The sequence below is a fragment of the Octopus sinensis genome, linkage group LG8 (genome assembly GCF_006345805.1).
Source record: "Octopus sinensis linkage group LG8, ASM634580v1, whole genome shotgun sequence".
Taxonomy (NCBI): Eukaryota; Metazoa; Mollusca; class Cephalopoda; order Octopoda; family Octopodidae; genus Octopus; species Octopus sinensis.
Window position 1 is genome coordinate 94005443 of NC_043004.1, and position 14501 is coordinate 94019943.

The 14501-nt window shown below is 36.5% G+C and overlaps 1 protein-coding gene across 1 annotated transcript in view; it reads right to left on the reverse strand.

Moving 5' to 3' along the window:
* The window catches only part of LOC115215162 (putative uncharacterized protein DDB_G0272516), a 34096-nt gene extending 19936 nt beyond the window's left edge, over positions 1-14160 (reverse strand). Inside the window, exon 1 of the mRNA XM_029784339.2 lies at positions 12859-14160. Coding sequence (XP_029640199.1) covers positions 12859-13128 — 270 coding nt within the window. The 5' untranslated portion in view covers positions 13129-14160. The remainder of the gene's footprint in view (positions 1-12858) is intronic.
* Positions 14161-14501: the final 341 nt, after the last annotated feature.

The window sequence follows — 14501 nt, forward strand, 5'->3', positions numbered from 1 at the left end:
TATATATATATATATATATATATATATATATATATATATATATATATATCAGGGAGGGTAGCCTCATTGAGTGACGGGTGCGGGAAGCTGAGATTAGACGATCGTGTTCTATAATTTTTTTTCAATGAAGATGAATGCCAAGGGCAAGAATAGTAGTAGTAGTAGTAGTAGTAGTAGTAGTAGTAGTAGCAGCAGTAGTAATTTTGTTTGTAAGGCTTTTTGAGTTGTCTTTTCATTAATTCCTGTATGTGTCTGAATATATATCTGCATACACACACACACACACATATATATATATATGTATATATATATAAACATACACACACACATATATGCGTGCGACTTAAGCTTCAATGGTTGTTGATTGGTCCAAGCGGGGTGGGACTTTTGTAGTGTTCATATCTTTCCAATGGTATTTATTAGTAACGTATTATTTGAACTAAAATCATAACCACCAGTCACGAATTCCATCTGGGTATATATTACAGATACACTTGCCACACACCCCAGACACGCACATTATATTAGACAGGCAGACAGACAGACAGAGATAGATAGATAGATAGATAGATAGATAGATAGATAGATAGATAGATAGATAGATAGATAGATAGACAGATGATAGATAGATAGATAGATAGATAGATAGATAGATAGATAGATAGATAGATAGATGAGTACGTATAGTGTACTAGGTACAGTTATTCTATGAAATGGTGCGTGTGTGTGTGTGTGTGTGTGTGTGTGTGTGTGTGTGTGTGTACACTATATCTATTGTAGTTGAGCAAGTTCTAGCCGTCGTTTCAAATCGACTTCTGCAACACTTGAGAAATATACATTTACATTATTTAAAACGCGCTTCTTAACGCATTAATACCAAATTAATTGACCTCGCTGTCGACAAAATGGTTCTTATCCAAATCAGATTTTCTGCTTTAGTTAAGGCTATAAGTGGAGACTATAAATACAATTTCTCTTGTGCGCAGAAGATAAGTCGATCGATACGTTGTCAAAAGACAACGTACGAGATCCCAAATAGTAATGAAACCGGCTAGACCGATCCCTCTTTTCTTTTTGCAAAGGGATCCCATAGATCTGTGTTCATAATTTGTCCATTGTAGTCAAATTCACATGCAATGTCAACCAAAACTTGCGTGTTTCCACAATAAATATCCTCTATCTATCTGTCTGTCTGTCTAGCTAGCTATCCATCTATCTATAACAAGTTAGATACAATTCCACCCACACTCACAAAGCAAGTGAATAAGCGAGCGAGCGAGAGAGAGAGAGAGAGAGAGAGAGAGAGAGATATGGTGTGTATCTCTGGAGAAGTTTATTACATAGCAACTGATGCACACACACACACACACACACGAATATATAGATATAAGCACACAGACATACAGTACACCGAAACGCACCATTATTCATTATCAGATAGTGCTCTATTGCTAAGTATCAAGCAGTTCTTATATACTACATATACCAAGCAATGCTTCCACATATATTGCAGTAGATAGTAGTCAATTTTATCGTACGCAGTAATGGTGTGATCATTTGCATATTAGCTTTACGTAGTACGAGTGGCTGCTATATACATATATGAAGTGAGTGTTGAAAATCTCTTGGCTTTAATAGTATCGCAAAAGGCCTGGTTGGAGACCCAACCTTCCAAGTTTCTTCTACAGGGCTTAGAAAAGCTGAAGGACGGTTGCAATAAGTGTGTGAGTCTAAGAGGGGAATCTGTCTCTCTCTCTCTCTTACTCTTTTACTTGTTTCAGTCATTTGACTGCGGCCATGCTGGAGCACCGCCTTTTGTCGAGCAAATCGATCCCGGGACTTCTTTGTAAGCCTAGTACTTATTCTATCGATCTCTTTTGCCGAACCGCTAAGTGACGAGGACGTAAACACACACCAGCATCGGTTGTCAAGCAATGCTAGGGGGACAAACACAGACACACAAACACATACATATATATATATATATATATATATATACATATATACATATATACGACGGGCCTCTTTCAGTTTCCGTCTACCGAATCCACTCACAAGGCATTGGTCGGCCCGGGGCTATAGCAGAAGACACTTGCCCAAGATGCCACGCAGTGGGACTGAACCCGGAACCATGTGGTTGGTTAGCAAGCTACTTACCACACAGCCACTCCTGCGCCTATATGTTGAACAAAATCATAGCCAAAGCCAGGAACTTTGCGGCACCCCATCGTATGTATGTATGTATGTATGTATGTATGTATGTATGTACACACGCGCTATGTTCTTAATTCGTTTACTGGTCTTAGTCTTTGGAACGCGGTTATGTTAGAACACATTTTCCACCCTGGTATGTTATTGAACTCTGACGAACCGCTAAGTTAAGATAACGACAGAAGGCAGCCGTCGACACTAGTTCCCACCAAACGAATTCCACTCACAAGACATCGTTTGACCCGTGGTTACAGAAGAAAGACATTTGCCTAAGCGTACGACGTAGTGCGAATGAACCGGTCCTCGGCTCCTTCACACCGGCACCCCCGCTGCAAAGCGATCTTATAAACCACACACCATTTCCTCGCCCACACACACATATATATACAGAGTAAAAGAAAGAAGATCTTGGAAGGAGTGGCGCCACCCGAGTACGTTGAATCAACTGAGGAATTTCATTCATTCAAATTCAACTATTCGGGTTACGGTAGCCATATACACATGCCTTCTTTATAACATAATCTATGAGGCTGATGTAAACTTATATACTTTACGTTGTGTATGTGTGAGAGAGTGTGCGTGCGTATTATATATATTGTACTGGAATGTATGTTACTTGAGGAGGATGCTGTAGTAAATTTATATACTATTGCGGATGTTGTAGTATATACAACTACGTAATTCGTGAATGACCTGTAATAGTTTTTTATATAGTAAGAGTTTTTAAGATAATAGTAACAATGGTGGAAGAACGGATTTCCTTGATTTTTCAGCATCCCTCTTTATTTAGATTTTAGACTTCATAAACTGACCATTATGAGACGGTAGGTCGTTCATCCCAGTAAGACGGATGCAATGGTTTTATTCTTTGAGAAGATCTTGGTGCTTTTACTTCTAATTATCCCACAAGTATCTTTCTATCCTTCTTCCTACATATATATATATATATTATATCTATGTGTGTGTGCGTGTGTGAGTGTGTGTATTTCCTCATCGAAAAATTTTATATTTATTACATACCAGGGTCAATATAAAGATCCTGCCAGGGGGTGTTAACAAGTGTATGGAAAACGAATATGAAAAAAAAATGCTCGCTGACGACCCTGAGGTGGGGGAGGATGGGACTTTCGGAAAATTCACATGATCCGATTTTACCGTCATAAATTCGAATAAAATGGATATATATTGATTTTTTTTACGGAATCCCTGAGATTTGGCTGTTCTTTCTAGCATGTGGATAGATTTGGCTGTTCTTTCTAGTATGTGGATAGCCTGCTGGGAGGCTTGAGGGTATATCTTCATTTTTTTTTCTTGTTGAAAAATTGAAATTTTAGAAACAATTTTATTTCAGAACCGTAATCATTTTTCTACGTATTTCGCAGTAAAAAAAAAATAAATTGCGGAAAAAGTGAAAAATGAAGGCAGGGTCGAAATTTTCCTAAAGCCCCCACCCCCCCACATCGCGCCAGGGTCGTCAGCGCGCTTTTTTTTTTCATATTCATTTTCCATACATTTGTTAACCCCACAAGCTGGTTAATGTTTTTTTTTTTTTGTTCTTGGATGAAGGTCTTTATATTGACCCATTCCAGCCTTGACCATACCAGCTTATCTAGGAGCTACGTAATCCAAAGTATCTTTCCTCTCTTAAGGTAATAAATACGATTTTATTTGAAGGAGAAATGATTGCTATTTGTTAACAAATCGAACGGAGATATACAAGGATCTCCATGCAAAACACACACACATCTAAACATGAATACAAACTCAAACGCCAAATGAAACGAGAGAATCCACAGTGAATGCATCTTTTGACAATCAACCAAGTGTCTCTTATCCTCATATACGTATATTCCTACAGTTTGTAAAAGCATTCGGCTGTGGGTTGGTGGGGTGGATTATTTATCGTTTGTTTTCTGTATGAATGTATGTAAATAACAAACTACAGCTGTGTGAAGTCGTTCTAAGCTATTTCAAGAAACTACAACAGAAACAACAACAACACACACACACATTCTCCTTACAACTACTTTCATTCTACACTCCACCACCATAATATTTGACATTCCATTTACCCATAACAGAACAAGTTTTCGAAGAGAAGCAGCACACAGGTTATTTTTAACAGACATACCTCTACCCTCTATTCCTCCCACACTCACTCACACACCCATCCCATTACAGTGATTAAATTTATTCTGCCATGTATGTGTGTATGTATGTATGTAAGACTTGTTTCACTTTTCTTCTTCTTCAATACGTAACCACAACTGAACAGTCTCTTTCTTTATTTTAATAATCTCGTTAAACATTTAAAGATGAGGCGATCAAAGCTTTTTTTTTTTACAGTTGAGCGTTGTTAAAATATCTCGGTTCAACAGGAGCCCACAATACCGTTTCAATTCTTGATTGTCTGAAGCATTCCATTTCGCTTAAAAACAACAACAACAACAACAACAACAACAACAACAACACCACCACCACCACCTACTACTACTACTACTACTACTACTACTACTACTACTACTACTACTACAGTTGAGCGTTGTTAAAATATCTCGGTTCAACAGGAGTCCACAATACCGTTTCAATTCTTGATTTCTGAAGCATTCCATTTCACTTAAATCTACTACTATTCTACTACTACTACTATACACTTATAACTAATTTTAATTCGTTTATATGAAGTCTACATTGCTTAGTTCAAACAAGGGTTGCGAGGGCCGATCCATCATTAAATATTGTTGTTAATCTGTAACTTATTCAATGCACCCAGTACTGAATAATGTCATACAATCCTCATTTCTACCCGAGCATGCACAAATGCGTTCATTATTAAACAAATATCAGACTAGAGATAGATGTCAGGGAGTTCGAAGAAAAAGGAGGAGGAGAAGGAGGCTTCGAAACAGTGCAGAGAGTGTATACGTGTGTGTGTGTGTGTAATACCCATGAACCAGACAACCATATATTAACCATCTTGCTGCTGCTGCTACTACTGTATAATATTTATGTCCTTATTGCCCACAAGGGGCTAAACACAGAGGGGACAAACAAGGACAGGCAAACGGATTAAGTCGATTACATCGACCGCAGTGCGTAACTGGTACTTAATTTATCGACTCCGAAAGGATGAAAGGCAAAGTCGACTTCGGCGGAATTTGAACCCAGAACTTAACGGCAGACGAAATACGGCTACGCATTTCGCCTGGCGTGCTAACGTTTCTGCCAGCTCGCCGCCCGGTGCTACTGTATAATATATCAATAATTCTGTTATATCACACGCACATTTACATTATTTCGTCTCTCTTCCTCTGGTGTGTGTGTGTGTGTGTGTGTGAGTGTGAGAGAGAGAGAGAGAGAGAATTTATAATGTAGTTAATTTGAGACAGGGCAGTTCTCAGAGCATTTTTTATGCATTCCTCAGGATTGGAAGCATAGCTAGGGTGACTGGGCGTAGTAAATGTGGATGAATTTTAAATATGAAAATTTACATAGTATTCAGATTGAGGCGGGGCAGTACTCAGAGCATTTTTCAGGCACTCCTTTAGAGTGGAACCATTAACTGGGGTAACCGGGCGAAGTTAATGTGGGGGTAGTTAATAGGTAGAATTCATGCAGGCCCTGTTTAAAATATCGGAATGAACCATCAAAGAAAGGAAGTGTGGGACGATAGGATTGTGCTTTTAGTCGAGGCTCTGTGAACAAGGAATGCACAATTAAAGGGCACGAGTATGGATGGGTTGAGGTTAGTAAGTGTATAACCGAGTGCTCTTAGGTAGGATCAGTCTACCTACAAGCGGTCATTAAGGTTGGAGAGGCAGGTTACATGTAGAATAGACAGGAAGAGAGGACAACCGGGTTGGTTTATATTAGCGACATATATATTTACATACATGTCCTCATATCACACACGTTCTCAAAAATATATACTAACTAGAGATGACACAAATATACAGTAACTAGAGACGATACATCAATCAGCTTGTCATGTGAGAGAGAGACACAGAAACACACATACATCATACACATTCATACAGACATGCAACTAAGATAAATATATCAGTATCCTTCGATGTGTCAGAAAAAAGGTGTGTAAAAAATGCTTACTGGAAGACCCATTATCAGTAAAGCAACAAGATATTCTGAAGGTCGAAACCCGGGACTTGTCACCGAGTTATTACAATGTACTGAACCAACATGCATAGCTCTGCTGAAATTAATACACATGCATATGAACAATGAGAAGTGTATGAAATCGCGCACACACACACACACATATACACACACACACATTTAGATAGAAAGGGGGTAGAGAGAGGATGTAAAAAAGATAGACAGATTGGTGGATAGATAATTGATTTCTCTTATAGTTTTTAAGATGAATAGCTACAGATACAGAATGACACACAAGGGTAGATTGAAGATGTGCAATGATGGAGATATATAGATTGATGAGGAAGGAAAAGGAGACACAGGAAGTACTTAAAAGTGTCAGTCAATCCTCATTTGACAAAAACAAAGAAAGCAACCAGGGCAGAATACAAGGATGCAGCCACAGGAGCGAATGAACGACTAAGATGCAGAGAGAGGTACTTGACAATGGTGACGTCATGTATTGTTCCAGTACTTTATTACGATTAGCGATGGTGACATTTGGGAGTGTGTGTGGAAGAGGGCACAAGAGAAAGAGAGAGAGAGAGAGAGAGAGAGAGAGAGAGGACAAGTGTAGGATGGAATGGATGGATGAATAGACACACACACACCTATCAGAGGCAATATTTCGGTAAAAGTATATGACATCATGTGTAACTGTGTAACGTTATGTTTCATCTGCTTGACAAAGTTGAACAGTCAAACACGCAATCGCACTCCACTTACCAATGACTGACGTCATATACCAATATCGAAACATTGCCTGTATGTATACATACATAATATATATATATATATATATGTATACATACATTATATATACATACATTATATATATATATGTATATATATATATATACATGTGTGTGTGTGTGTGTGTTTGTAATGTCTGTGTGTGTGTATATATATATATATATATATATGTATATATATATATATATGTATATATATATATATACATGTGTGTGTGGTGTGTGTTTGTAATGTCTGTGTGTGTGTATATATATATATATATATATATATATGTGTGTGTGTATGTGTTTGAGGTTTGCTTGTATACAAGATGATATAAAGTGACAAAAATAAATATTAGCTAATGAAGAATACAGGCTTAACCACAAATAAATTTGCATTTCACACCATCTAATGACACCGCTTATGCCACAATGACGCAATGAACCTACCTACCTACCTACCTAAAAGAAATGCGCCTATTTATTTTAAAGGTCATCGCATCCCTTGATGAAAAGTCCATGCCTCTCTACTTCCCATCCACCTCCGATTCGTGACCCCATGATTGTATATAAAAGAGGATGGTGACTTATTTTTCAATGAAATAGTTTAACATACGCCCACCCACCGGCGAGTATATTCACACGCATACACACACACATATGCGTATATATATATATATATTGTTTTTAACAGGTTTAAGCGTGTGGTTAAGATGTTTGCTGAGAAAGCACGTGGTTCCAGGTTCGATCCCACTGTGCGACACATTTGCCTTGTCTTCCGCTGTAATCCCCCAGTTGATCAATGCGTTGTCAATAAAATGTTAGAAAATGTGCGGAAGCTCGTCATTTAGACGTGTGTGTGTGCGTGTGTGTGTGTGGGGGGTACTAGTTGCAACCAGAAACACGAACCTCTTAAGGCAGATCTTAATTCCTCTAATCGTGCCGTATGGTAGTTGTCTACAATTGTTTAGTGGTCTACAACTAACTAGAAATTTTGTGCTGTGCGAGTGTCTGTATATGAGTGGAAGTATGCATGGATGTTTGTGATGTGTGGATTATGCTGAACTCGAGGAAAATAAACAGTTTCCAACTAGCAATAAGTGACAGATTTTTGAAAGAATCTTAATCGAGAAAGACTAAAGTAACACTAAAGTAACTGACAACATAGTCTAACACAACCAACACGAAACATGAATTTAATTAGCTTTCAGACAGGAGTGCAACGCAGAGTCTAAAGTGTGCGTGTGTGTATGTGTATGTATGTATGTACGTATGTATATGCATGTATGTATGTATGTATATATATATATATATATATATATATATATATATATATATATAATATATATATATATATATATATATATATACAACAATGTGTATATAATATATATCGCACATTCTCTTTTGATTTGAATGAATGAAAGAATGAAATAAAAAAAAAAGAATGAAAATCAATGTAAGAGAATAACTGAAAGGTAGTCGTTCAATACTTTTGGTTCATCCTTCATATTCTGTATGAATCTGAATTTTGATTTCATGGAACCAGAAACAATAACAACATATTAGAATGGTTGAGGAATATTAATCTAAATCAGTGGTTCTTAACCGTGGTCCATATGGCCCCTCAGAGGGTCTATATAAGATTTTGCGAGGTCCACCCAACAAATTAGTAAATTGGGAGTCCGCAATAGTATTTTAAGCACCCTTGAAAAAATTTTGCTTCAGATGTAATTAGTACGTATTGCAAGAAACAGCTAGGGGTCCTTTCTCTAACATTTTACATAGTTCAAACTACACAGGTTGAACTGTGTGCAAAACAAAATAAGAATTTTGAAAGACGTTTCTATGAAACTTGTTTTTAAATCTTGCGGGGTCCACCGGAATGAAATAGTAATCAAAGGGGTCCATTGATTAAAAAAAAAATGGTTGAGAAAAGCCTGATTTAAATCATGAGATTTTCTTTCCCTCAGACACGGGCAACATACACACAAACACAAATATAATATATATGATAAATAAATTATGAAAAGCGGGAACTTTTACTTCTAACGAGTTAATAAAAGATTGTGTCAAATTATTATACCTGCCTAAAGCAAATCACCTGATGTCATTCAAGTATCGTGGACAGATGTTTGCAAAAGTGTGTGCGAGTGTCTGTGTGTATGTATGTAGCGATTATACATCAGTAGCGTTTCCTCCATGAATACAATGCATTTGATTTAATTATCTTTCATTTTAATGAGAGAAGATTGAAACTATACACAAACAACCTGTACCTCACTTGAATGATATGGGTTTGATATTTTCTTTTTAATTTGCAAGCTTTATCTTTTAGTACTATGTATTATAGCGCCTGGTATACACTCACACATACACACAAACAGGCACAGTGCGTGTATATCGTATGGATGCATCTTTGTTTGTATACATCTGTGTGCACTGCAAGATTCTCGAAACCTCTTTTATTAATTATTGCAGATACTGCGGCTCATTCTGCGAACAAAAATACACACGCTGGTTGTAGATGACTTCTTTATAGTTAGCTAATTAATTAATTCCTAAATTATTGATGACTTAATTTGTCAACGTCTTTCATTCTTTCATCACATAACTAAAGGCTTTTGTTATATCCTTTCCTTCTTTCTGCAGAATGAGGAACATCTAACACGCCACAGCAGTTTAAAAGAGAAAGACATTGATAAACTTAATCTACTACAAATAAATTCATTGAATAATTTGTAAAGTGAAATACAACCGGTGTGTTTTTATTAGCAGTATGACCCAACCAATGTACAAATGTGTGTGTGTGCGTGTGTGATAGTTACAATGACTGATTCGCATAAACAGCTCTCTGAGCGGTTCAGCAATAGTTGAGGCCTCTGATAGGATTTTCACTAAGATGACAACCATCTGTTGGTCTAGACAGATATATTAATATCTCTGACCTGAATGCTTCTTTCTTATGCTCCTTTCTTTCATTCTCGCCGATACACGTAGGCGATAGAAACAATGACTTACATGCAGACGACATAGTTATATATATAAATATACGCAATAGATGTATATGCAATACGATATATACCCATTGACAACTGATAGACACAGTAAGACAAAGTGATACATACATACATACATACACACACACACGTATCTTTTTTTTTTCATCATAGTCAACCGTTAATCCCTTCACATTTGTTTTCCCCTCTCCTTTTTTCCTCTTAATCCTCTCTGTCGAAGAGCGTAGACTCGAAATGTAAAAGACTTTTCCATTCTTTCCGAGTGTTAAACTTAATACACCTGCTTCTTGTTTCTACACCTTATCTTTGTCTTTTGTTTTCCGTAAATTTGAACTATATATATATATATATATATATATATATATATATATATATATATATATTAATATATATATATATATATATATATATTATACACACACATACATGCAGAGAAAACTGAAAAATACTGACATACTAACAAATGCCGCCACACGCGGCACAATATTTCTTAAAGAACTCTCTCCAAGACATTTTGTCTCAGAAACTCATCGATCACAGATAAGCAACGATTGTCTTGTAATCACAAAGCTTTACTCTGGTTTCTTCAATACTAAAATGATGTGAGGTAAATAGTGCTCTGGATAAGGACGCTAGTTTATAGGGAAATAACATTTTCCTAATAAGGCTATGGCAATCTTAGCCTCCTTTGTTGCTTGTACCAGAGAGACTATAGTTGTACCTGGCGATGAATGTCTGATGGGAAAGGGTTAATAAATAAATGCTTGTTGCCAATATTGTGTTTGTAAAAGTAAATGAATCTGAAGACCCGGTTTTCGTTTTCACAGCATTGTTTAATAATACAATAAATAAAGGCTGATAAAGATGCTGTAATTCTAAGTGTATCAGACAGATAAAATGTATTGGAATAAAGATACAGAGAGGTGGGGAGTAGTCAATGGGAGACTATAGGGTGGGTATGTTAGATAGCTAACAGGTTAAATATTATAGTAATCTTTCGGTAAAAGTCGATGACGTCTTGAGTGAGTGTATGTGTGACATTGTGGAATAGTCAAACATTCGACAGAGTGGAATAGTCAAACACTCGGGCGCGCACACACTCACTCAAACTGACGTCATATACAAATACCGAAGAATTGTGTATTTTTGTTATTATATCATATTACATTATATATATATATATATGTTCCTTATATATATATATATATATATATATATATTATATATATATATAATATATATATATATATATATATGTGTGTGTGGTGTGTGTGTGTGTGTGTGTGTGTGTGTGTTATATCATGTTCTATAAAGATATACAAGTATATAGAGAGACAGAAAGATTACAGGTAAAGTCTGGGTGAAATGAACGTCCCAGTTTGGTGAACAGAGAGAGAGAGAGCAAAGATCGAATCCTGCCCTCTCATCAGAGTGAATCTAATTGTCAAAGAAGTGTACTCAGATATAGTGAAGTTTCTAATCACACACTTGCACCATTCCAAACAAGAATATTTCCTAATTTAATCGATGTTTTCAGTTTTACCTCGGCGGCGGTGGCGATGTGCTTGTGTGCGTGCCTATACTGGGCTTAGCCGTGAGGTTTATACCTATTGCACATGCACATACAGGAATATACATACATGCACAAAATTACACATATAAATCGTAATAAATTACATAAACATAAGCGATTCACCTGAAAAAGAAATTAAATTTTAAAATTCTTACAGAAATTACCGAATACATACTTTCAGTTTTGATATACTTTCTCCGAAAGATTGCCACAGACATTATACACACACACACACACGTATGTAAACATACACACATGTATATATATATATGATACTAATCCCGGTGATCTACGGTAATGTGCGAACGTTGAATACATTTCTTTTTTACCCCTTCCCCGCCACATACACACACACACACACACACATGCTTCACTTCCCTCACGTATTGACATACGCACCATTCCGTCTACCCGCATACACGTACAACATACAGATGTAGATGCACTTGCTATTTTATTTCCCCGTCTTTGAATTATCTGCATATCATCAGAATTACCGAAGCCGAAATACATTCCGAAATACAAGCCTAACTCTAACCTCGTTGTAAGAACCTCGAGAAATAGTAGTTAAATTATCCTCATATGACTCTTGCCATTAAACGTTATAGACTGAAAATACCTTTATCATAGGCCTGCTCGATCACGGCTAACCAAGGGCTAAATAACGATAACAAAATGCAGAGGGAGAAGATGCGATCTAGCGAAGAAACCTTTTAGTAGTTGCATTCGGTGAATTAAAAATCTTAAATGCTGCAGACAAGAGTTTCTTATACATAAAGAAAATATGAGATGGTCACTTTTGGAACGCCTCTGATCATATATCGGCTTGAATAGTGTTGACTGTCATGAGGCTGAACTCTACCTTTGAGAGTGCGGAGATCATCACATGCCGATAATATTTTATGCCTGTATACTGTGTGAAACTTAATATGTTGTGTGTATACAACGAACACACACATTACACAACATAAATATTAATTAAGATAGATAAGAAATTTCAGTTTAAATCTTGAAAAAGCTGTTGTTCTTCAAGGTTTGATGGAAAAACATGCCAAATTCGTTCGCACACACATACATCAATCACCGTCTTCAAATATGCGTGTTCTTGTGTTGTAAAAACCCTAATGGTGTTAACTGTGAATGGAAGAATATATATATACAAACTTACCATTTCCCTTCGTAATTGTTCCATAGCGATGTCTATTGTGGTCTTCTTGCGAACACGATGGTTATTAGCACCGGTTGAGTTAGAACCGGTGTCACTTTTGTCGAAATTTGAATCACACTCGAGTTTCTTGCGAGCGATTTCTGCTGCTTTAATCCTCGATCGATAAAATTCTCGACAGGCATTCGATAATTCGATAGATGCCGTGTATTTGTCGTCCGAAATTTGAAACAATGTGGCGGTGTTTGTGTCTGATGTCGCTGTAGATTCCATTTCGATTAATTTCTTCTTTCTCTCTTGTTACTTATAGTTATTATATTGCTTTAATATATCTTGTATATATATATAAAAAGAACGGGTAACAAATTTTAAGTCTTTAACCGGATGACTGTTTTTTTAAATATATTTTTCACAAATTTAACAACACCTGGTCACCACTAAATATTTTGGTGATTAGCAACAGGTAAAAATGATTAAAAAATTTTTCTCTGATGTTATTTATATATCATCAATATAGCAATACAGTAGCGAATATTTGGAATATTTACGGTGAAAACGTCGGGCGGCGTCGTCCATGAATTTAATCAAACGCTAAATTATTATTCTTGGAAAGAAATAATTAATTAATGGAAATTAATATTTCAAAATAAACCGATCGAGGTTAAAAGACGATAAAAGAATGGTTTGTGAAGAAAATACGAGTAGGAGCAGGTATTTGGTTCGATGGGCTATAAAGAAGTCCGTGTCTTGAAGAATGCTGATATCAATAATTAGACGAATCCGTGGAAATATAGTTATTGGATGAAAGAAAATACAGAGATGTTATATGTTTATATTCATATATGTATATAAATCCTCTGTTTCCAATGAAAAGTTCAATTAAAAGTTTAAACAAATATATTTATAGCAGTTAATAAATTTGCTATGTTTTATATGTATATACATATATATATATATATATATATATTAAGTCCGTAATAATACAACTGCGGGATAGCAAGATTCCTTATTATTATTTTTCATTCACTTGAGTAAAAAAATGTTGCCTGCCTGTAAACGGTATGTGTGTAAAAAAAAAACCAAGAGGGGCAGCTTATTGAAGAGACAACTGTTGGTCTCTACGAAGTCAACGTATAGAATGAAGCCAGCCGGGTAGGTACGACTACAATATAGTCGAAACAAAACGAATGTGTCAAAAAATAATCTACACACTACGTCAGTTCTCCTACCACCTCTTACTATCACTCCTCACTGCTGAACGGGCACCGCTTGGTAGTACTTGTTCTATAACACTTCCCCCTATAGTGGATGATAACAACAACTAGCAGCAGCAGCAGCAGCAGTGGTAGCAGTCGTGGTTGTAGTATAAGGTAGAAGGAGTGAGTGAAGTAGCAGTTGTTGTAGTAGTAGTAGTAGTAGTAGTAGTAGTAGTTTTTGCCGTGCTATTGCTGTAGTCGTAGCCATAGTGGTGGAGGTAATAATCTTTGGAGGTGGTAGTAGGGGGGGGGGGAAGAAGAGATGTAGGAAGAGGTGAAGGTAATTAAACAGAGAAAGACAGACACATGCTCTCTCTCTCTCTCTCTCTCTCTCTCTCTCTCTCTCTCACACACACACAAGCACACACACCAAACGGACACATACATACA